This window comes from Dunckerocampus dactyliophorus, chromosome 21 (assembly GCF_027744805.1).
Source record: "Dunckerocampus dactyliophorus isolate RoL2022-P2 chromosome 21, RoL_Ddac_1.1, whole genome shotgun sequence".
NCBI classification, from domain to species: domain Eukaryota; kingdom Metazoa; phylum Chordata; class Actinopteri; order Syngnathiformes; family Syngnathidae; genus Dunckerocampus; species Dunckerocampus dactyliophorus.
This window is the reverse complement of record NC_072839.1, coordinates 6,375,347-6,395,905: the sequence shown is the minus strand read 5'-3', so window position 1 is coordinate 6,395,905 and position 20,559 is coordinate 6,375,347. Positions and strand designations below refer to the sequence as shown.

At 43.3% G+C, this 20,559-nt stretch overlaps 1 protein-coding gene across 4 annotated transcripts in view; it reads right to left on the bottom strand.

Moving 5' to 3' along the window:
• sspo (SCO-spondin) overlaps nucleotides 1-20,559 on the bottom strand; it is a 112,876-nt gene that overhangs the window by 57,175 nt on the left and 35,142 nt on the right. For all 4 annotated transcript variants that reach the window (XR_008567341.1, XR_008567342.1, XM_054765537.1 and 1 more), the window contains exons 38-74: nucleotides 17,759-17,896; nucleotides 17,438-17,620; nucleotides 17,223-17,373; nucleotides 16,268-16,427; nucleotides 15,899-15,947; nucleotides 15,685-15,789; nucleotides 15,475-15,602; nucleotides 14,035-14,155; nucleotides 13,762-13,889; nucleotides 13,537-13,678; nucleotides 12,525-12,689; nucleotides 11,367-11,547; nucleotides 11,194-11,269; nucleotides 10,795-10,816; nucleotides 10,557-10,677; nucleotides 10,234-10,447; nucleotides 10,013-10,154; nucleotides 9,743-9,919; nucleotides 8,989-9,165; nucleotides 7,172-7,249; nucleotides 6,955-7,098; nucleotides 6,560-6,715; nucleotides 6,325-6,489; nucleotides 6,066-6,257; nucleotides 5,877-5,999; nucleotides 5,298-5,427; nucleotides 4,648-4,773; nucleotides 4,458-4,549; nucleotides 2,718-2,900; nucleotides 2,464-2,634; nucleotides 2,101-2,356; nucleotides 1,959-2,005; nucleotides 1,721-1,891; nucleotides 1,498-1,632; nucleotides 353-489; nucleotides 176-270; nucleotides 32-81 (exon numbers count right to left, since the gene is read on the bottom strand). Coding sequence is in view for 2 of the 4 variants with exons in the window: in XM_054765537.1 (XP_054621512.1) it covers nucleotides 32-81; nucleotides 176-270; nucleotides 353-489; nucleotides 1,498-1,632; nucleotides 1,721-1,891; nucleotides 1,959-2,005; nucleotides 2,101-2,356; nucleotides 2,464-2,634; nucleotides 2,718-2,900; nucleotides 4,458-4,549; nucleotides 4,648-4,773; nucleotides 5,298-5,427; nucleotides 5,877-5,999; nucleotides 6,066-6,257; nucleotides 6,325-6,489; nucleotides 6,560-6,715; nucleotides 6,955-7,098; nucleotides 7,172-7,249; nucleotides 8,989-9,165; nucleotides 9,743-9,919; nucleotides 10,013-10,154; nucleotides 10,234-10,447; nucleotides 10,557-10,677; nucleotides 10,795-10,816; nucleotides 11,194-11,269; nucleotides 11,367-11,547; nucleotides 12,525-12,689; nucleotides 13,537-13,678; nucleotides 13,762-13,889; nucleotides 14,035-14,155; nucleotides 15,475-15,602; nucleotides 15,685-15,789; nucleotides 15,899-15,947; nucleotides 16,268-16,427; nucleotides 17,223-17,373; nucleotides 17,438-17,620; nucleotides 17,759-17,896 (5,031 nt within the window). In the remaining 2 variants the exon portion in view is untranslated. The remainder of the gene's footprint in view (nucleotides 1-31; nucleotides 82-175; nucleotides 271-352; nucleotides 490-1,497; nucleotides 1,633-1,720; nucleotides 1,892-1,958; nucleotides 2,006-2,100; nucleotides 2,357-2,463; nucleotides 2,635-2,717; nucleotides 2,901-4,457; nucleotides 4,550-4,647; nucleotides 4,774-5,297; nucleotides 5,428-5,876; nucleotides 6,000-6,065; nucleotides 6,258-6,324; nucleotides 6,490-6,559; nucleotides 6,716-6,954; nucleotides 7,099-7,171; nucleotides 7,250-8,988; nucleotides 9,166-9,742; nucleotides 9,920-10,012; nucleotides 10,155-10,233; nucleotides 10,448-10,556; nucleotides 10,678-10,794; nucleotides 10,817-11,193; nucleotides 11,270-11,366; nucleotides 11,548-12,524; nucleotides 12,690-13,536; nucleotides 13,679-13,761; nucleotides 13,890-14,034; nucleotides 14,156-15,474; nucleotides 15,603-15,684; nucleotides 15,790-15,898; nucleotides 15,948-16,267; nucleotides 16,428-17,222; nucleotides 17,374-17,437; nucleotides 17,621-17,758; nucleotides 17,897-20,559) is intronic.

Genomic DNA, 20,559 nt, shown 5'->3' with positions numbered 1-20,559 from the left:
ATAAGCTAATACTTAAAAATATTTTTTTTACCATTACAGATGGCTTGAGAGCACTTTACAAGTCTGCCTGCTTCACACGTACTGCAATAGAGGCACAGACGTTTTTTTTATAATTGACAATTGTGGTTTGGTAAACAATAACGTATTGAGCCTATAAAATGTTGGTTTTACTTGCCAGTTTTTGCAGTCTGAGAGAACCGTATCTCCGGGCTTGTATTGCTCTCCTTGAACATCACAGCGACAATCAGACTCCTGGACGCATTTTCCGTCCTGGGTCAAGACAATTAAATGTAATCACACTGTTTTTGTGTTTGTGTGTGTCTTTGTATTCATGTTAAGCCGCAACGCCAACCTGTTGCAAACTCCCAGCTGGACACTGGCAGCCTGGTGTACAGTTCCGACTGAGGTCCATTGTGACGTCTGAGCACGACACCGCTCCCCTCACGCACTGCTTCCAATGCTGGCCTGGTGGACACACTCTGCCATCACCTGGCAAAATGACACGCAGCAAATAAATCAATAACCCTTTCACAAAACAAATATATTTTTGATCAATGACAACAAATAAATGCAACTCAGATATTGCACCGACAATCCCCAGGCTCCATGCAGAGACACACACACTGCCCCCTAGAGACTCAGAGTTGCATGAGAGCAATGGTAACAGGTGAAACACAAACGACTACTTCTGCTACGGGGAAGGTAATGAACAGCAACCAATGTTAACAAGAAACACTTCAGTCTTAACTATTTACAGAATGACCGCAAGGCATGCTGGGCAGGCGCCGGAAGTCTCAGGGAGCTAATAAATAACATCTAACGTTAACGACAAACACTTAATTCCTAACAACTATTTACAGGATCACTGCAAGGTATGCTGGGCAGGCGCAGGGAGCTGCCGCTGGGCTACCCAGCATGCCTTGCGGCCACTATGTAAATACCATTCAAGTTTACATGTCTTATTGTTGTTTATTGCTAACATATTAGTTGTAGTAGTAGTTCATTTATGTTATGTGTTAAATTTCTGTGGATGTGTTGCTGTCTACTTTGTTATACCGTGACTGAGACTGTTCTGTTTGATGACCCTCTGTCCCTTTGCACTGTGTGTCAAGCTAGTTGTTGGCCTATCCTTTATGAGTGTATTATGTGTCCTCATGTGCCACCCTGTGAATGCAAGTTCTGAGTATACGTCTTTGCATGTCCTGGTCAGCCTATTGATGAAGCCAAGCCCTGCTGCCATCTAGCTGAAGGCTTGCGTACTGCTAAAACGTGAGTAAATACACTGACACATCACAGCACCCCACCACGCCCCACTATTTGAGAAGCATTGCATTTGAGAAATCTGACTGAATGTTTCCAAAGCTTCCGGTGATTCCAGGACCACACAACATGGTTGGCTTGAGGAAAAAGTCCAAAGTTGAATATGATAAGGGCTTGCAATGAAAAAAATAATCATTACATGTCGTTAAATAGGCAGTACAAGTGTGTTTGTTGTACCGCACGGCTGTAGATTACAGGCACTGAACTGCTGTGCAGTGCCATGAACTCGGATAGGTCCGCGGGTTCGTGTCCTGTATCCCCCTCCACATGTCACTGAGCACTCGGACCATGCACTCCAGGGTTCTTTGACACCTAAGACACATCACAACAAGATTTGCCGAAATTTGAAATCACACAGGGATGCAACAACAATCTTGATCGCAAGATTGAAGAACGATACCAAAACAGGGCTCGATGCTGCAGGTGTCGATCCCAACTTTGGCGCCTTCGCAAGGTCGACCTCCGAACTCCGGTGGGGGATCGGTTCCGGAACGGTACCGCCTTCTCACACCGACATCACATGTTCGACTACAGGCGCTCCACTGAGTCCAGCTGCTCCATCCGCAGTCCACTAATCATAAGGAGAAGTTAGCATGGAACTAACAGGCCTCTTGCTTTCCTGCAATAAATCCACTTACCAGGACATGGGTTTGTTCCACACTCCATTCTTCCATTCAAGCATGTGCTGTTTGGAAACACACAATCCAGACCAATCCCTCAAAATTTGAATTGTTTTTTCTATCTAATTGGAATTCCTCTGTTTTTTTGTCAAGACAGTACCAGTTGTTGCAGGCATCTGTAGACAGAGACGCCCCGGCTGCGTATTGGCGCCCTTGGTAGTAACATGGGCACTGTGACAAAGTCACACAGCTGCTGTTGAGCAGGTAGGAGCCCAGCGCACAGTAGCAGCCGCTGTAACAGGCGGTGGCACACTGCACCTCGGTGGAGGTCATGTCCAAACACACACGTGGACATGCACCTCCATGCTCCTCACACTCGGCTGCTGTCATGTAGGTCATGCCTTCTGGGCACACGCCTGCAAGCAAAAACGGGAAATAACGTTGGAAACTGCACTGAACAGACGTTGACCAGCATGTCATGTCATGCCCCCATGAACATGAAGCGTATATAACACAATGATACCTGCGCAGGGATGGGCATTGCAGTCTCTTGTCTGAATGTGTGGACCAGGACAGCTGCTGCCCCCGTATTGTGGTGAAGGTGAAGCGCAAAATCGCTCTCGAGTTTGGACACCAGAGTCGCATTCGGAGGAACAGAGAGACCACGTTGACCATGCAGACCAGCTGCCATCCACTAGAAGCAGAATTCAGTTTTAATCTCCTATTGTTTGGATTCTGAAGAAAACAAAACAAAAAGAGGTTGTATGTCACGTTTACCTGCACAGTGCACAGTGTTGCAAGGCTCCTGCTCCGTGCTTTCTCCATCACAAGAAGGCTGAGTGTGTGTGTGGTTGCAGCTGCGGAATCGCTGTCGGATTCCCACGTCATCGACATGGTGGAAACATGTCTTACTGCACTCCGACCAGCCGGTCCACTTACTCCACACTCCATCTGGTTGGTCTGTGTTAAGAGAGATACACATATCATTATTATACTAATACTCCTAATACGCTAAAATGAGAATATGTACCAATAGTACACAGTACACAAGTCACACATTACGTTAAGCAAGGCCAAACCTACATGGTCAAGCAACATGGGTCTTCTTAACCTTTACACTAGTTGCCGTAATAGTCAAGTTGTCAGCCACATGTTCTGTACATAATGTCATGTTCCACTCTAACTTTGGCGGGCTGCACTTCCTGCTGGGAGGAAAATGCAGCCGCTTCACTCCTGGTGGTTGCCGCGCAGCTGGCAGCGATTAACACTGGTGGCGGTTAAAAGGCCAGCGTCGTCGCATGCACGGTGCTGGTTCATTGTACCTCGTCTCCTCGCCTGTGCTGTTACCTAAATGTTTTTTTACCTGCTACTGTACTACCATTTGTGTTATTTTCACAGAGCCTTTTCTTCTGTCGCCCTTTGTTTTGTTCTCGTGCCACTGTGAGTACCCGCACCTGCTCGTGCAGTATTAAAGATTCTTATTTGCACGCCACCACCTCTGCATACCCCGCGGGGGTCAAGCTTCCGACAGTCCAGACTGAAACACATAAGCTTCTTCCAAGGGCCACATGGTGAAAAATGAAAGGATGCAAGGACCACATTGATATTTTGCAACACTAAGACGTTACATATACTGTATTTCAAGAAAAAGCTGCATCTCACTTTAAGATAAAGGTGAAAAAGCCTATTGTTAGTATCGACTTCACTCTTATTTCCCCATTTTTGCTGTTGTTCTTAGGCTAGCAAGCAGTGTCAACATAATCCACACTGCTTGCCTGTTGTAATTCCAGTAATGATGATATATTTGCTTGTCTGCAGAGATCCAACAAGAGGCACAATGTTGGACCAGATTGAGTGTATGTAGCCCTCCTTTAGACTAATGAGGAACTAATGACTAAGGCACATCAATTTAGACTAGTTACTGAGGAACTAATGAAAAACTAATGAGGAACTAATGACTAAGGCACATCAATTTAGACTAGTTACTGAGGAACTAATGAAAAACTATTGAGGAACTAATGACTAAGGCACATACATTTAGACTAGTTACTGAGGAACTAATGACTAAGGCACATACATTTAGACTAGTTACTGAGGAACTAATGCAAAACTAATGAGGAACTAATGACTAAGGCACATACATTTAGACTAGTTCCTGAGGAACTAATGAAAAACTAATGAGGAACTAATGACTCAGGCACATACGTTTAGACTAGTTACTGAGGAACTAATGAAAAACTAATGAGGAACTAATGACTAAGGCACATACATTTAGACTAGTTACTGAGGAACTAATGAAAAAATAATGAGGAACTAATGAGTAGAGTAGTTACTGAGGAACTAATGAACTAATTAGTAGTGGTTAGGGTTAGTAGGTTGGTTCCTCATTAACTACTGTAATTGTGTGTAAAAGTGTTGCCAGACAAAATCATCAAAACTTTTAGCCCAAGCTCTATCTAACGTCATCATGGGTGAAAATGGTCATCTAGTTGTCAGTCAGTGCATGCGCGTGTTTACCAGTGATGCAGGGAATGGAGCAGCGGCGGACTTCAGTGGAGTCTCCTGGGCATAGATGCCCTCTGATGGCTCCTGTCTGGTTTACTGGAGACCTGACATAAGACAAGTCAGTTCCGATCCTCAACTTGACACAAACACTGTGAACCACATCCCATCCGACCATCCCCATTGGGTTGTAACAGCTGTTCACCTGTATCGTTGTTGGAGCCCAAGCCCGCAGGTGACGTCACATGGTGACCACGAAGACCAAGCTGACCACTGACAGCTCACCGTGCAGCCGGAGGAGTTACAGGTGACTTGTCCGTCCTTGCACACACTTGCGGGAACAAATATAGGACCGTTGGACAAACCTTAATGCTTGATGAAAACACATCATCAGTGAAACAAAGACATCAACATGTAAAAAGTGTTGGCTTTCTAAAATAGACTCTGACATAAAAGCACGTATTGCTCTTCTCAACGAGCAGCGGGTCCCATCTCAAAGAAAATTCTTTGTAGTTCTAAATAAATTTGTTGTGCTTTTCATGTCTTTTACTGACTTTTTGTCTCCCACAATGTCATTCCTCTCTCCTCCATGAAATGACATAGAAATGCATCACCACCAGTTGTGCAAGTGAATATGATAATTACTGAACTGCACAACTACAGCAATACTCACCCTTAATCTTAATACTGTATAGAGGTAAAGAGAAACTAAGCATTATTTTTCTAAGGGACCATTTGTACCTAATGATGTGAGAAAATTATTTTTTAGGTGCTTTCAATTTTTGCAAAAGCCTTCAGCTATGAAAAGCGGGAATAGAGCCAAAGCAGATGATACATCAAGTGAATACATCTCACCATGTCGTACAATGGTCCCTGCTGATTGCCTCTCCTGGCTGCAGTTTTTGGCCGTTCCATTGACAGACGCATTGGCTGGCTCTCACACATATTCCTCCCTGTAGATACATGCCATTGGGACAGCGGCACCCTGCAGGGTGAGGGGAAAAAAAAAAACACAATTTACATCTGAATCCCTATTTCAGTTCCGAGTGAATGAGGAGAGAAACACTGGCATTGAATCAGCACAGATTGTTTTTGACTTAAAAATGTGGAGAATTGCTACCGCTTTGCCATCAGCGAGACTGCGACATCCAGTCCATTTCATTTTTCGAAGGCCTCAATAACATTAAATGAAATTGCTTTTCCTAATGCACAAGCAATAATTGCCTGATCAAGCGTCAAATCCAGCTGCAATATGTTGCAAGTAAGTGCTAGCAACAGAAATGCACCTGTAAAAATCTTAAGGCCGTGTTGGATGCAATGTAATATACTCAGGGGCTTTTAATGTGTTGTCCCTTGTACAGCGAAATCCAAATAATACACGGGGATTCCCAAGTGGACAGCTCAAGAAAGGGCACATGGTGTACGTTGACCTACCAGGTGTACATTCTTCACTGCAGTTGTTGGTGAAACTGAGATGTGAGCACGTAGGAGGGCAAGGCTCCACCCTCCCGGACCGGCAGTCTCCCTCAGACACGAGCACCATACCACTGACACAACCTGGGACGTTATTATGCAACAATGTCATTCTGTAATGCAACCGCGGAAATGATTTGAAGTATTTACCCGTCTGTGTCCCGGTATCTTTGGTGCATGGCTGGCTGTTGCAGCTCTGACTCTGCTGGGTCATGCCCTCGCAATCCTTTCCATCATTTTTGGGGGGAGGCGCAGAACAGGCTCTGTTCCTGTGCCTGACACCCCCTCCGCATTCAGCGTCACACTCTGACCACTCTGTCCACTCTGACCAGTGACCATCAACTACAGGAGACGGATTGAACGAGTTTGCAGAAAAGTGGATCTTGGGGAAGATAAAACTGAAAGAAACCTGAACACGGCCGCGGGAAGCAGGCTCGGCTGTCGAACTGGGCGCCACCACAGGATCCTCCAGGTAGTGCTTCCCTCATGATGTCCCTCTGTCGAAATAATGAGCCCAAACCACAGGTAACGCTGCACATGCTCCATGACGTCCACGGGGACATGATGCAGTCAACTGGAGAACAAGAGTAGAGCATACTTCAATTCCATGTGAAGTGTTTCCCATTAGTTTCATTTGCTTTTACCGCAGTCTTTCTCATCAGAACCATCTGCACAGTCCTTCTGCAGGTCACATCTGCGGTCCAGGTGAACACAATCGCCGCTATTACAAGAGAACTGCTTGGGGGAGCAGGGGCTCGGCACCAGGGGGCGCTGAGTAGGCGTTGGACTGACCGAGGAACCTAATTCAACATTGGAGTAATAATAATGGAAGCACGCACACACACAATTGTTAGATGATGTCTCCTAAAGATGTCATCTAAAACTCGCCTGAGGTCTTAAAACTAAATGTATTGAATGGCTTATTAGCATTTTTGCATCATCAGGGTTTCCAGAGTCGTTTTAAGGCCCCATGTGACGTATACAGGCAGCATGAAGTCATTTCTACAGGTCATTGCCCTGACAGGTTGGTATTGCGTACCACAGCGCTCTTCATCGGACCCGTCCAAACAGTCCCGCCTGCCGTCACACACCTGAGCAGAGTCCACGCAGCCAAATGAGCGGCATGCAAACTGGCCTTCCACGCAAAGCACTCCAGGATGAGCGGTGGTGGTGATCCACCGGGCTGGAAAGCAGAGGCTCTCTCTCTTCAGTAAAAAGAACGAGTCAAAAAACAGCAACTTTGTTTGGTGTCTCACCCTTTGTTGTTTGTAAGCCAGGACCTCCAGGCTGGAAAGATGGAGTGAGGTGCAGTGCGGGCTGGCCAGTCGTCCATCCTTGTGGAAAAAAAATCACAAATCTTCATCTGACCACAAGACCCTCCGGGCCAAGTCTTTCACAAGCATTCTTTTTGTGTTTCCTCCTGAGATTGCCTTTACTTCTGGCGTGGGGCGGAGCAACGAGACAAAACGGCAGCTGCTCTCCAATTAATTCATAAGCAGCACGGTTCTGCTTTAAATTGTAAATAATTCCTTTTTTTGTGGTAACTTATTATATATATATATATTTAAGACAACAAAGTCATAATATTAAGAGAAAAAAATTATATATTTTCAAATGAAAGTGAAAAAAATGTTATACGATACGAGAAACAAACAAAACAAAGGATAAAGTTTCAATTTTTGGAAAATTTTGGTTGGGAAAAAGTTACATTACAATAACTAGAAAAGCACTCAGAGAAAGCACAGACCTCCGCCAAGCACCATACATGCTAACGTTAGCATGCTAACACCTAGCATGATAGTGCTAAGTGTTTATATGTCTACCTATGAAAACAGCTAAAAATGCTACCATGTTAATGTTAGCATTCTAGCAATGCTAACATGCTAACATCAGCATGCTAACACCTAGCATAATAGTGCTAAGTGTTTATATATGTGTCTACCTATGAAAACAGCTAGAAATGCTGCTATGCTAATGTTAGCATGCTAGCAATGCTAACGTTAGTATGCTAACATGTAGCATAATAGTGAAAAGTGTTTATACATGTGTCTATGAAAATGGCAAAAAATGCTACTATGTATTTTGAATCACCCGCAAAATGTAATCAGTTTTTCCATATCCCGTTTTAGACAATCCCTGAAAATTTCATCCAAATCCATTCAGAACTTTTAAAGTTATTTTTGAACACAAACAGACAAACGCTGCTTTGCGTTGCACTTGGCAGAGGTAATAAAGTCAAAATATCATGGGAATAAATGTAGAAGGACAAACTTTAAATATTTGTAACAATTAAAAAAACAATAGAGAAAATGCTTTATTTTATATGCTTTAAATATTTTTTTCCTTTAAATATGAAAAAATGTCTCTGCTTATCTACATGGATTGGTTTAGATAATATAAAAGTGGCCCCCAGTGCCTTGGAAGAAAAACTTTGGACACCCCTGGCTTAGAGTATCAAAAATAGGCACTTCAGGGATTTTTATAGTTGCTCATATTATTTGCGTTTTCCGCCATTCACTGGGGATGTTGGAACGCAACACAGCTAATAGTGGGGATCTGCTTTATTGTCGTTTCTATTTTTGCAGAGTTGTCCTATTCATTATTGCCGCCTCCGTTCCCCCGTCTTCCCGTTTCCTTCTTGTCGTTGCTCCGCTCCAGCTACACCTTTTCCCTTGAATTCCCTTTTCTCGTAGCTACGTTGTTTGTTTTTCACAGTGGTCTTTTGTTCTTTCCTTGCACTCAACACCAGTATATCGCTGATTTTTGTATTTTGGACTATTAAATATACGGTTCTGGTAATACAATTTTTTTCCACACAACCCAGGTTGTTTTCACTCTAGCATATGTATTTCTATTTATATGTTTTGGGCTTAGACACTTTTTTTCCTGGCAGGATAAATGTTTTTTTTACAAATTGTCATATTCAAGACCAACTCTTCAATATGAGTTAACAACTCATAAAACACTTGAAGGTTGAGCCCTTGGACATGTTTTTTGGGTGAATTCTGGTGGACATAAGCTTCATATAAGAAACATTTTTAGTCGGACAAACAGCCATTGTTTTCACTTATACCAGTGCTTGGAGTTGTGGTTTTCCAAAGTCCAGCTTCCCCTGTGACCCCGGGTGTTGCCACACCGGGCAGACCGCCGCGTGACTTGGTGGTATAGAGACCTGGAACTCCGGTTGTACTGTCGCCGTGGAAACCTGGTCTCCCTGTGAAAGTGGTCTGATTCTGTAATCCTGGAGAGCCTGGAGAGTAGAGGATGAAGAGGAAGCGATGATGAATCCCAAGCGTGACCGTACTGGAATAGCTCATGCAGAGGGCACATTTTGTGTAAGGGGGCGCATTGTACACAAATGCACAAAGGATGTGCATCAATGTGGTGAGGCAAAAAGAAGAGAAAATAAAAAGACCAGTAAATTAAATGGCAGAATCCACACACTCACCCGTCAGTCCCTGGTGGTGTAATGGTACAGCTGCTGCTTTTGAAGGCAGAGGGTGTGAGTCAATCCCAGCCCAGTTGTTTTTTTATTCACTTGTTTTACTCCAAAACACGAATCAAACTAAATTCAAATAGTATAAAAATATCTTTTCATGGGTCAGTTTGACGTGCCCAATGTGATTTGGATATTTTTCATATGTCCAGACTTCCTGGCGGCACCCCTGATCATGATAGTTAATGTAATTGGAGGGCAGGGGGTCCCAATAAAGTTCATGAGTTCATGCTACACATCTGCTGCTTAATCTTATCCATTTGTTTTTGCGAATCCGACATGCGCTCACGATGAAAACTAAATACATAATGGAGTATCCATCTGTTCTCACCACAATTCATTTCATCGGAGTGATCTTTGCAATCCAGTCGGCCATCACACAGCGCAGAATCAGGAACACATTGTTCACCGTGCTGACAGGCAAACTGGCCAGGCCGACAGTGCTGCGGTGTCACTTTGCCACCACCGGAGGGAGACAGCGTAACACTGCTGGGCGTCAGCAGCTCATCTACGTAAAATAAATAAATAAATAAATAAATAAATAACCACGTCAGAAAAGATAAGAAAGAATGGGGGCGGGGGAAGCAGCGACTTCGCTCACCTCCTCTGCATCCAAGGATCTCAGCACGCAGGTAGAACGTGTGTCTGAACTCCACAGGGATGATTCGCAGGTAGCGGGCCCTGACCAGCCGACTAAGCCAGCGTGTAACAGGAGTCCTACCTACCATCCGCACCTCAAACACCTGTATAACGATAACAAAAAGACCCTTCGAAAAATGGCATACAACCACAAAAACATTGTATACTATTGTATTGCGATACCTTAGCAGGACTCCCAGGCTTGCCATCCTGTGTATAGTTGGTAAAGAGGCTGCTGTGGAGGGCGAAGGCTAATCTGTACTTAGTGAGGTAACCCCACATGCGTTCGCTACCCTGGGTTACGACCCCCGACACCCACGTAGGCTCCAGGAAATCAACCTGAAAGTATGGTTGGGGGTCTGTAGGTAAGGGGCTCCATCCCGGCTCCATAATCTGACTGCAAACACCACACGTGTGCAGCATGTGCATGAAGCAGACCGCGTAAGCGTACAGTACCGACCATTCAATATAAGGTTCAATGTGATGACCAGATATACGTCACCCACATATTAGGAATGATATTCAGGCGACCGGCATCAGCAGGATTGTTCTCACGATACGAGGAGGAGCTAAGCTGACCGTAACGAATGCTCCCGTCCTCCAGTCCAAGTGCAGAGGAGCAGATGCCTACAACGATGTCATTAAGTATACAGGTATGGCATACTGAACCCACAACACGCCTTTAACCACGGAGGTTAAATCGAATAATTAACAACTAAACATAACAAATAACAACAAACTTACCACGGTTTCCTGGGCCACCATCCTGTAAATGTATTAGAAAATATTACACAGGGTGTCCCGAAAGTCTGGACACACAATCAAAAATATATACTGTATATGAAATAATTATAATATATAAAATCCTCAGTTAAGTAACATATCCATTATATATAAATAATTATATATTGGAACGAAAGGCTAGCGTCACCTGATGGCGGCCCGCCACAAATAAATTAATGTATGCAAAACACTGGTATACATTTTCACAAATAGAGGCATAGCCAAAATGATCATATTTACTAAGATACATGGTATTTAGCTACAAAGCTGATTCAACCACTTCACAAACCTTGAAAATGCAACATTGAAATCCTCAGCATCTTCAAGAATATTACTTCCATTCTGATTACTTGTACTTACCGTAGGTGATAATGAAGGGTGAGTAACAGTGCTCCTGGAAGGAGTCCAGATAGGGGCCGGAGTGGGTGTATAGGGTCTGAACAGAGATGTTTTTATGTAAATCCACTTGTATTGTACAGGAGCAGAATTTAATACTAAAGGTCAAACCTGTTCTACTTCACTGACGCCCTCACCTGTCAGACTGGGTGGTGATGTTTTCATGCGGATGACAGCCACTTTCATCATCTCCTTGGGGACAGTGAGGAACCCCATCACAACGTTTTCCTGTGTCAATACAGCCCCCTGGTGGGAGGCAGGAGTACTGACTTGCGGGACATCTGTACGGACCGGTGGGTGTGGGGTAGGGCTGTGTGCCTGCAAAGAGGTCAGCGCACGTGCTTAACTCATTCAATCCCAGCCCTTTTTCAAAAGACAACCCCTTCAAGACCGCCCATTTTAGATGATTTTGACTGATTTCTCAAGGCACACAGAACATTGTATTCTATGGCTATATGAACATGGAACCTACCGAGAGAAACGTTAACTCTCGTCTTTCATCAGTTTGTTTCTACATTTTTCCGTTCCTTAGTAATCAGCAGTAGAACATACAGTAGGTACGTTTCAGGAAAATATCAGTTCCAAACAAGAAAGGGGAGAAAAACAAGCATACCTTTCACTATGACACAAATTTTCGGCTTTAGTGACAGCTGAACTATCTAAACAACAATACCACAATATAAAAAATACAAAAAAGATTGTTTTACATCAAAATAACAATTTATTTACAAATATAACACCATGAACTATTTACAATTTCACATTTGGAACTAAATTGTGTGTGTGCACGTGTGTGTGTGCACGCGTGTGTGCATGCGTTAAAATTTCCCTGCAATTGCGGAACCTTCTGCATGCTACATTCCTCCACGCGCTCTCACTTCCTCCTTGCTGTTGAGTGTGTTTTTACATGCAAAAGATCCATGCTGAGTTCTTATCAATGCACTCGTGGCCGTTTTCATGGCTTTAAAAGTGACATATTTTACTGTGCAGGCGTATAAATACATCTTTGGGATCGGGCGTTCAGGTTTATGAAAAACGTACAAATACGTCTTTGGTATTGAATGAGTTTAAAGTGATCTACAGTGGAGACTGTGTACGTCGATGCCCCTTGGATTGGCTGACTGACGTCGACGTAAGCTGTTGTTGACATAACCGATATCAAATATCCGCTTGGTCAACATAGACGGGTTGTCGGGTTCCACTGTATAAAACAATGTTCGTGCTTACATTGCTTGCATGCAATTCACAATTGGAAGTTGCTTTTAGCTTAGGAAGGAACGAGTCAAAAATCTCACCGCAGTACATCTCATCTGATCCGTCACCGCAATCGTCCACCCCGTCACAGACAACTCCCAGAGGGCCTGCTGGCACACAGCGTCCATTTTTACATTGGAGTTCCTTTTGTCTGCAGCTTCCTACTGGCAAGATGGTCGTTGTGGGCGAGGTTGCCCACTGGTAACCTGAAGAGGAAAGAACAAAGACGACCGCAGTCAGTTCCGGCTTACCATTACGTCCCTTGTTTATCGCGGTTAATTGGTTCCGGACCCGACCCCAATAAGTGAATTTCCACAAAGTAGGATTCAACATTAATAAAGTGAATATTTTCGTAGTTAGAGCATAGAAACATGTTTATGACTTTCTAACTACAGGTTTTAATGTTATTAGAGTCCTCTAACCATCAATTTTCTATGCCGCTTATCCCCAGCTGACTTTGGGCGTGAGGCGGGGTACACCCTGGACTGGTCGTCAGCCAATCACAGGGCACATATAGACAAACAACCATTTACGCTCACATTCATGCCTATGGACAGTTTTTAGAGTCGGCAATTAACCTAACATGCGTGTTTTTGGAATGTGGGAGGAAACCAGGGTACCCGGACAAAACCCACGCACACAGAGATGCCCAAGCGGAGATTTCAAACCAGATCTTCCAGATCTCCTGACTGTGTGGCCAACATGCTAACCACTCGGCCACAATGCGGCCCCATTAGAGCCCTGTAGACATGAAATAACACCCCTATATTCACTTTTACACTCCTATTATTCTGCAGTGACATAAGAGACGGCTGCCACTAGCATAGCAAGCTACTGTACAAACTAGTTAGCCTCTCCAATTGACTTTTTCAGCACTGTTTTTCATCTTTTTGAAAAAAATTGCGAAATGAATGTGTCTCATAATCCTCAAAATCTACTCAACATTTTGGTGAGGATCACAAACAAGAAGCAGATACTATATTGTTTTTCACTTTTTGCTGCAGAAGTCCACTTGCATTTGGGTCAGTGGGCGAGTGCCTATCATCTACTAACCATCTTCACATCCCATAATCTCAAGGCGAAGATAAATGCCATTATGGAAGTCGTGTGGCAGCAGGCGGACAAACTGAGCCGACACCATCCTGTCTAGTTTGATCTCAGCGACCCCTCCGTCGTTGTAGTTACCGTGAAAGACCTGCAAGGGTGACGGTACAGATGGTAAAAACACGTCATGGCGGTAAATAATAAATGCTACTAGCCAACACCTGACGGTCAAACCTTAGGCCTGGGCCATGCATCAGAGACAAGATCTTTGTAAGTGTACCAAAGTCTTCCATCTTGGCTAAACTGCAGGTAGAAACTAGACACATATGTGCCAAACGCACCACCGCCCTGGGTGAGCACACCTGGAGAAAGGTACAGAGAAAGGTAACAGTGTATAAAGGCATTTTTTGTGTGCGCCTATTATGTTGTTGTTATTCTAGTCGTCTTTGCCATCTCTGTTCCCTCTGTGGGGCTCGTGGGGATGTGCTTATGCTTGGGGAGGTGTACCGGTGATGTTGTATGGTTTCAGCAGGTCGATCTGTATGTAAGGGCTTTGCATGCTGCCACTGTGTCCCTCGGGGCTGCGCTGCGGTAGATCCTTATACTCTTCTGGTTCTGGACTCCAGCCCTGCACATAAACATGACACAGAAATAATCTTGTGTTAGGAGTTTGTGACAAAATAAAAATCAATCAATCCTGAATTTAAAGTGAACATAATTGAATGTTTGCACTGTTTAATTTTTTTGTTAAGATGGCTGCTTTTTTTTTTGTAACAAATCGCACACCTTCCACTTTTCCACCTTGCGTTTACACCCACTGCTTTTTTAAGACCACAAGAAATACACTGAATTACTCGCAAATGTGGGTGTTGTAAGTTTGATGTGATGTTATTGAGAAGGAGGAAGTGTTGTTCTTGTGGGGGAGAGAGCGAGGAGGGAAGAAGTGTGTTCTGTGTTTTGAGCCCTGCTATTGGCTTTAAGATTGGCAAGGAAACTTAAAAGAACGTCAGAGGCTGGCGACCAGCCCAGGGTGCACCCCGCCTCTCGCCCGAAGTCAGCTGGGATTGGCTCCGGCATTCCCCCGCGACCCTAATGAGGATAAACGGCATAGAAAATGGATGGATGGAAGAATGTCAGAGTCCCGTCCCAACAACAAGGAACTCTCCCATTGCTAACATGTGTGTGTCCATTTTATGTGTAATTTATGTCTTATACTGGATCTCTACTATATTGGTTCATATTGGTTTGTTATATTGTAACTGTGACTATAGGGGTGTTATTTCATGTCCACAGGGCTCTACGAGCATTAAAAAACATACTTAGAAGGTCGTAAATAGTCTATGCTCCAATTACAAAAATATTGCATTTTTAAATAAGGAATCCTATTTTTCTCTTATTCACTTATTTTCAATTATCCTGACCTTTTTTGTAGCACAGTTAGCAAGTGAAGTGTACTTAAATTTAAAGGATTTTAGAATGCTTAAGACCCCCGCGGATACCCTTTAATGGTGTCCAAAAGTACGGTGGCTACAGCAGGAAGAAGCAAGATTGTTCCTCGTCCTCACTTGAATCCTTTTCCTTACCGTGGCAAAAACTGTGAGTGTTGTATCCTGTCCTTTTCTCCTCCAGTTCCTCCTTACGGTCTAGTATTTTTGTACTATACATCTAGTATCTGTACTATACTACAAGCTTAATCTCCCACTAAGTCCTCGTCTTCCTGTCATTCTCCTGTTTTACTTTTTCTCAAGCATGTTTTTTGTGCTGCTTTTTCCTTTTTTCCAGGAGACGTAATTTTTTCTTCCTATTTACTGTCAGTAGCCTACCTGATTTTTGTATTGTTGCCTGTGGACTACTGCACTCTATATGAGCTGCTCAGCAACAGTGTTGATGGTAAGATAGATGGTAAGGGTTTGCTTTGTACTAACAAACATCCCTAATATGCAGTACCTGGAGGTCTCTGTGGGGGTCCCAGCCATGAAGGCGAGCAGCATCAGGGGGGTGACCATTTTGCTGAGAGGAAGCCTGGAAACTGGAGGGTGGCAGAAACTGAACACCCAAAGGAGACCAGCACTCTTCTGAAAAATAAAATGAAAACAAAACCGATTCTGATTAATACTGAAACCGCATGCGCTTCATACGTATGATGTAGTTACTGACCACCAGGGGGCAGTGGGTAGGTAGGAATGAAGGGAGTGATTCCTTCCCTTGGCTTGGAGGTGGTAGCATAGGGGCTGATTGTCGCTGCAGAGGTTTCATTGCTTTCTGTGGTTTATAATTCAAGATCAAGAAAGACAACACTGGGTTCTGCAGTATATGTGCTCATATTCTTTCAATATATTGGCAACTAATCCCTAATAACTGGTAACTTTACCTTGACAGTAGCAACATGTGTCTCCCTCTCCGGGCACAAGACTCTGGCCCTAGGCAAGCACAAATGTGCACAATTAACAACACAAAATAGTAATAAGCTAAATGATACTGATAAGAATAGTATATTTTCCAGCATATTTTAACTTGACGCCATTTGGGGGATGTTATATCCTGTGATAGTCGCGTGACCGTCACATGACAACCACTCCAAAATGTTTCCTAAACGTCATTTAGGTACTTAATGAGTTCAAGTTAAGCAAAAAGCTCTATGGGACACATTTTAGGACATTTAAAGTGTTGCTGACACTGACGCCATGTTTTCTTAGAGGTTAAATGCGTCAATTCAATTAACAAGAAAGTGTTTTCCAACCTGTGGGCATCCAGTGACGGCGAACGGGCAGTAGGGGGAGCACTGCACCGTGAGGTTGGGCAGACAATGGCACAAGTGGCAATGGTCGGACCTCCATCTGTCTCCTACAGCGTGGGACTGACCTTGGTACTCGCACTCATCACAGGGGTCAGTCTGACATCTGTGGACACGCAAATACGCAAGACTCATGCGAGAGTGACAGAATATCTTTGTTAAAAATGAGAAATCCATTTAGGATATTAACTCATTCAATCCCAGCCAATTTTTGAAAAGACAACCCCTTCAGTACCGGCCGTTTTAGACGATTTTGACTGATTTTTCAAGGCACACAGAATATTGTGCTCTATGGCTATATAAACATGGAACCTACCAAAAAGAAAGACTCCTGTCTTTCATCAGAAAAAAATGTTTGTTTTCCGTTCTTTAGTAATCAGCTATAATAGTAATCACTATGCCAACATAAACAACATAAAAAGGGTTGTTTTACATCAAAATAACTATATATCTACAAATATAACATCATGAACTATTTAAAATGTTCACATTTGGAACTGAACTGTCTGTGTGTGCATGTGGGTGCACAATACGTCTTTGGGATCGGATTATAAAAACGTATAAATGCGTCTTTGGTATTAAAAGAGTAAAGAGTAGCTTTGCATATAACAATAGCTGTACCAGTGTGTTGTCAGATATTATTATGACTGCAAGCAGCGTAAGTAAAATACTGGGTTTCCCGTACATTTATTCATTTGTGGTGCCCCATCAAGAATAAATTTGGACCACCAAAGAAGGATTTAGCACTCCATTTTATTTTTTTTATTTAGGTTTGGCGCTTTCTGCTCACCCTCACTCACAAAGACATTATAATAGGACTGTCTGAAAATCTCTGACAGAAATAGCAGCATCACTATGACAGAAGTGACGACAAACAGTACATAAAAATAAGTCTACACACCGACGCGCTTTCCGGTAGATTCCTCTGCATGTTCTGCCATCTCCATTGTTGGTGGGGTTGTTGGGACTCCGGAATGACCACTGGACACTTTGAACACCGCAGGGCCCCAAACACTCCCCCCACTCGGACCATGATGACCACCCGCAGTGCACTGAGTGTGTACAGACGTGATGTTGGTTTATGACGTCCATGTTGAAACACACTGGAACACTCACCAGAACAGTCCGGGTTGGGCTGGCACCTCTGAGGTCTTCCTTTCTCACAAATACAAATCTCACAGTTCACCTTCATCTGCTGGCCTGGCCGGTAGCGCACACCTGCCACTTCACACACGCACTCCTCTGGTGTCACACACTGTTGTGTGTGACTCATTACCTGGCCTTCCGGACACCAGCAACCTGGAGGAATACAGGTGCATCGAAATCCATTAGAATCATGATGGAAGTTTATTGAGATGCACATGGACTGTACATTGCAGTAGATTGTGTGAGACCAAATTGAATTTGTGGTAAAAACAAGTTATCCCCCAGAGTGACCTGAGAAGCAGGGTGCCGTGGGATCACACGTTGTCCCGCTGCTGATGTGGGCACAGGACACTGGGCAGGGAGCGCAGTTGTGCCTCACTAGGCCTGTTGGGCAGCTGCTGTTGGAACATCCATCCTCAGGACAAGGCTCTGAAATGGAACCAAGCAGGTGATAAATCCAGTCAGGTCTTATAGGTACAAAACCCAAAATGCAGTTATGTGGGAACCAAAGGAAGTCAAGCCCCGTTGAGGAGCACCTGACCTCCCATAAAGACAGTACATTCATTCATATGGAGGTCAGTTATACATGGTCAACATTCATTATTTGGGCAAACATCCAAACACAGAAATGATCCAAGACCAATGTGCTTGTGAATAGTCTCATTTATCAGGTCACTGTATTCTTAGGGCATCGAATTGATCACAATTAGACTGTTCGGGTTGTCTTAGAAGACGTTTTGCCGCTCATCCGAGCAGGCTTCGTCAGTTCAGTGACTAGATAGGACAGATATAGTGTGACTCGGTAGGAAAGCTCAAGTCTGAGGGGAGATACTGTATTATGACCCCTCAGACGAGAGCTGCCCTATCTAGTCTACGTAAGACCTAATATTTTACAGCAACCGTTTTTTTGTGTTTAACAAAGACAAAGAGAAATGTACCTTTTCATTCTTGCAACTTTCTTCTGGGCATCTTGCTCATGGCTTAAGACGGATATCATACGCTCATGCTCAAAGACAGATCTAGTCTGAGGGCTTGGTGCAGGATCCAAAGTATTTAGAAGATTTAGAGGATAAATACTTGTCCTTGTCATCAGGTCATGCTCTAAGACTAGATAGGACAGGGCTCCAGGCACCGGAACACATTTACACGAACATACACGAAAAGAGTCTTATTTCAGTATTATTGTCTCTACTATTGGGTAATAGGAGTGTAAAGGTGACTATACTGTAGGGGTGTTATTTCATGTCTAGAGGGCTCTAATAATGTTTAAACAAACATATTTAGGAGGACGTAAACAGATTTTCTATGCTCTAACTGCAAAAATATTTGATTTATAAAAAAGAAATTTGGAACCAATTAACCATGAAACAAGAAGGATTACTGTGATATATGTTAATAAATCCACTAAATACTTTGGAGCCAAAGACTAGATAGGACAGCTCTAGTCTGACGGAATGGTAGAGGATCCAAAGACTACATACGACAGCTCTAGTCTGAGGGAATGGTAAATGATCCAAAGTATTTTGAGGATCTAGAAGACTAATCGATTCATCACTAGATGCAGCACTAGATGTCTGTCTTTAAAGACTTAAGACGTCATATTTTACAGTACCGTAGAGAAACCAATTTTAGTCTTCAACGAAGACAAAAAGAAAAATGTCTTCCCACTAACTTTCTCCTGGGCATCCTGCTCATGTCTTTAAAGACGGATATCATCACTCCATGCTCAAAGACTAGCTAGGACAGCCCTGGTCTGAGGGAGTGGCAATTCCCTCAGACTAGAGCTCTCCTAGCTAGTCTTTGAGCATGAACTGATGATACAGTATCTGTCTATGCAGTTGAGTGGTTTCGGTGTTAGCTCATTGGCCCCTGTAAATATGAACAATCAAGAACTTTAACGGTAGGTTTATTGTAACAGAGAGAGGGAAAATGAACTAAAAGTTATAAATGCATTTGTATTTGACTGGGGGCTATAAGTATTTGATCCCCTACGAACCAGTAGGTGGCCAGGAAGAGTCACATACTGTAAATGTGTCAGGTCCCTTTAGAAAAGTACCGGCACTCCTCATCTCGACTCGTAATGTGAATAAAAGACACCTGTCACAGAAACAGTGTCTTCCATTCAAACCTCCACCAACAAAGGGCAAGACCAAAGAGCTCTCGAACAAGCCTGTAGACCTGCACAAGACTGGAGCAATTGAGCTGGTAAAATGCCAAATGTAGACGTACGCGAATGAAATCCACAAGCTACTTCTACAAGCCTGCACGATGTATTTTTTTGTTCCTTTTTTAAAATTAAAAAACACTTCACAGTGTTGGAGAATCATGAATGACCAGACCAGACCACTTTGTCTGCAAAACCTTTTTTTTTTTTTTTAACAACAAAATGTTGATGAATGGCTAAAGGGTTGGATGGGTGAATGGGGTTGTGGTTAGGTTTGGGTTAGGTTGAGATGGACTGATTAATTGCATGATTGATTGATTTACTGGTTGCATGATTGATTTATTGATTGGGACACTTTAACTCAGTTCTAAAGCCCGCCCCATTTCCCATTCCCACTCAAGTTACCAAACATGGTTCCAAGCCCAAAACAGGGATACAAAACTTTCAGCACTTTCAACACCTCAGCAACTGCAGAAGACAGAGGAACTCATATTGTTCATTTAAAAAAAAAAACATTTTTAGGATAATATTGAACAATGTTACCAGCACATTGTTCAGTGAAACTGGAGTTTAAAACAAAATGCAAATGACCAAATGACAAAACCTGGAACATTTGCACACAACACTGCGCAGCCATCATGTCAAGTCTCCAGGAAACACCGTCTCAAGACTAAATGGGCTGAGCAGTGAATTGAAATATCCGCGTATCAACGATAGTGACAGAGGGAATAATCATTTTCTCAATATGCTGTGTATGATATCCAAAAAATGAATCACAACAGACAACAACAAATTACAAGGCAGGGAGTACTGGCAAGATACAGTGGTGTGAAGACGTGTTTGCCGCCTTCCTGATTTCTTTGTTTTTTCATGTTTGTCACACTTAAATGTTTCAGATCATCAAACAAATTTAAATATTATTCACTGA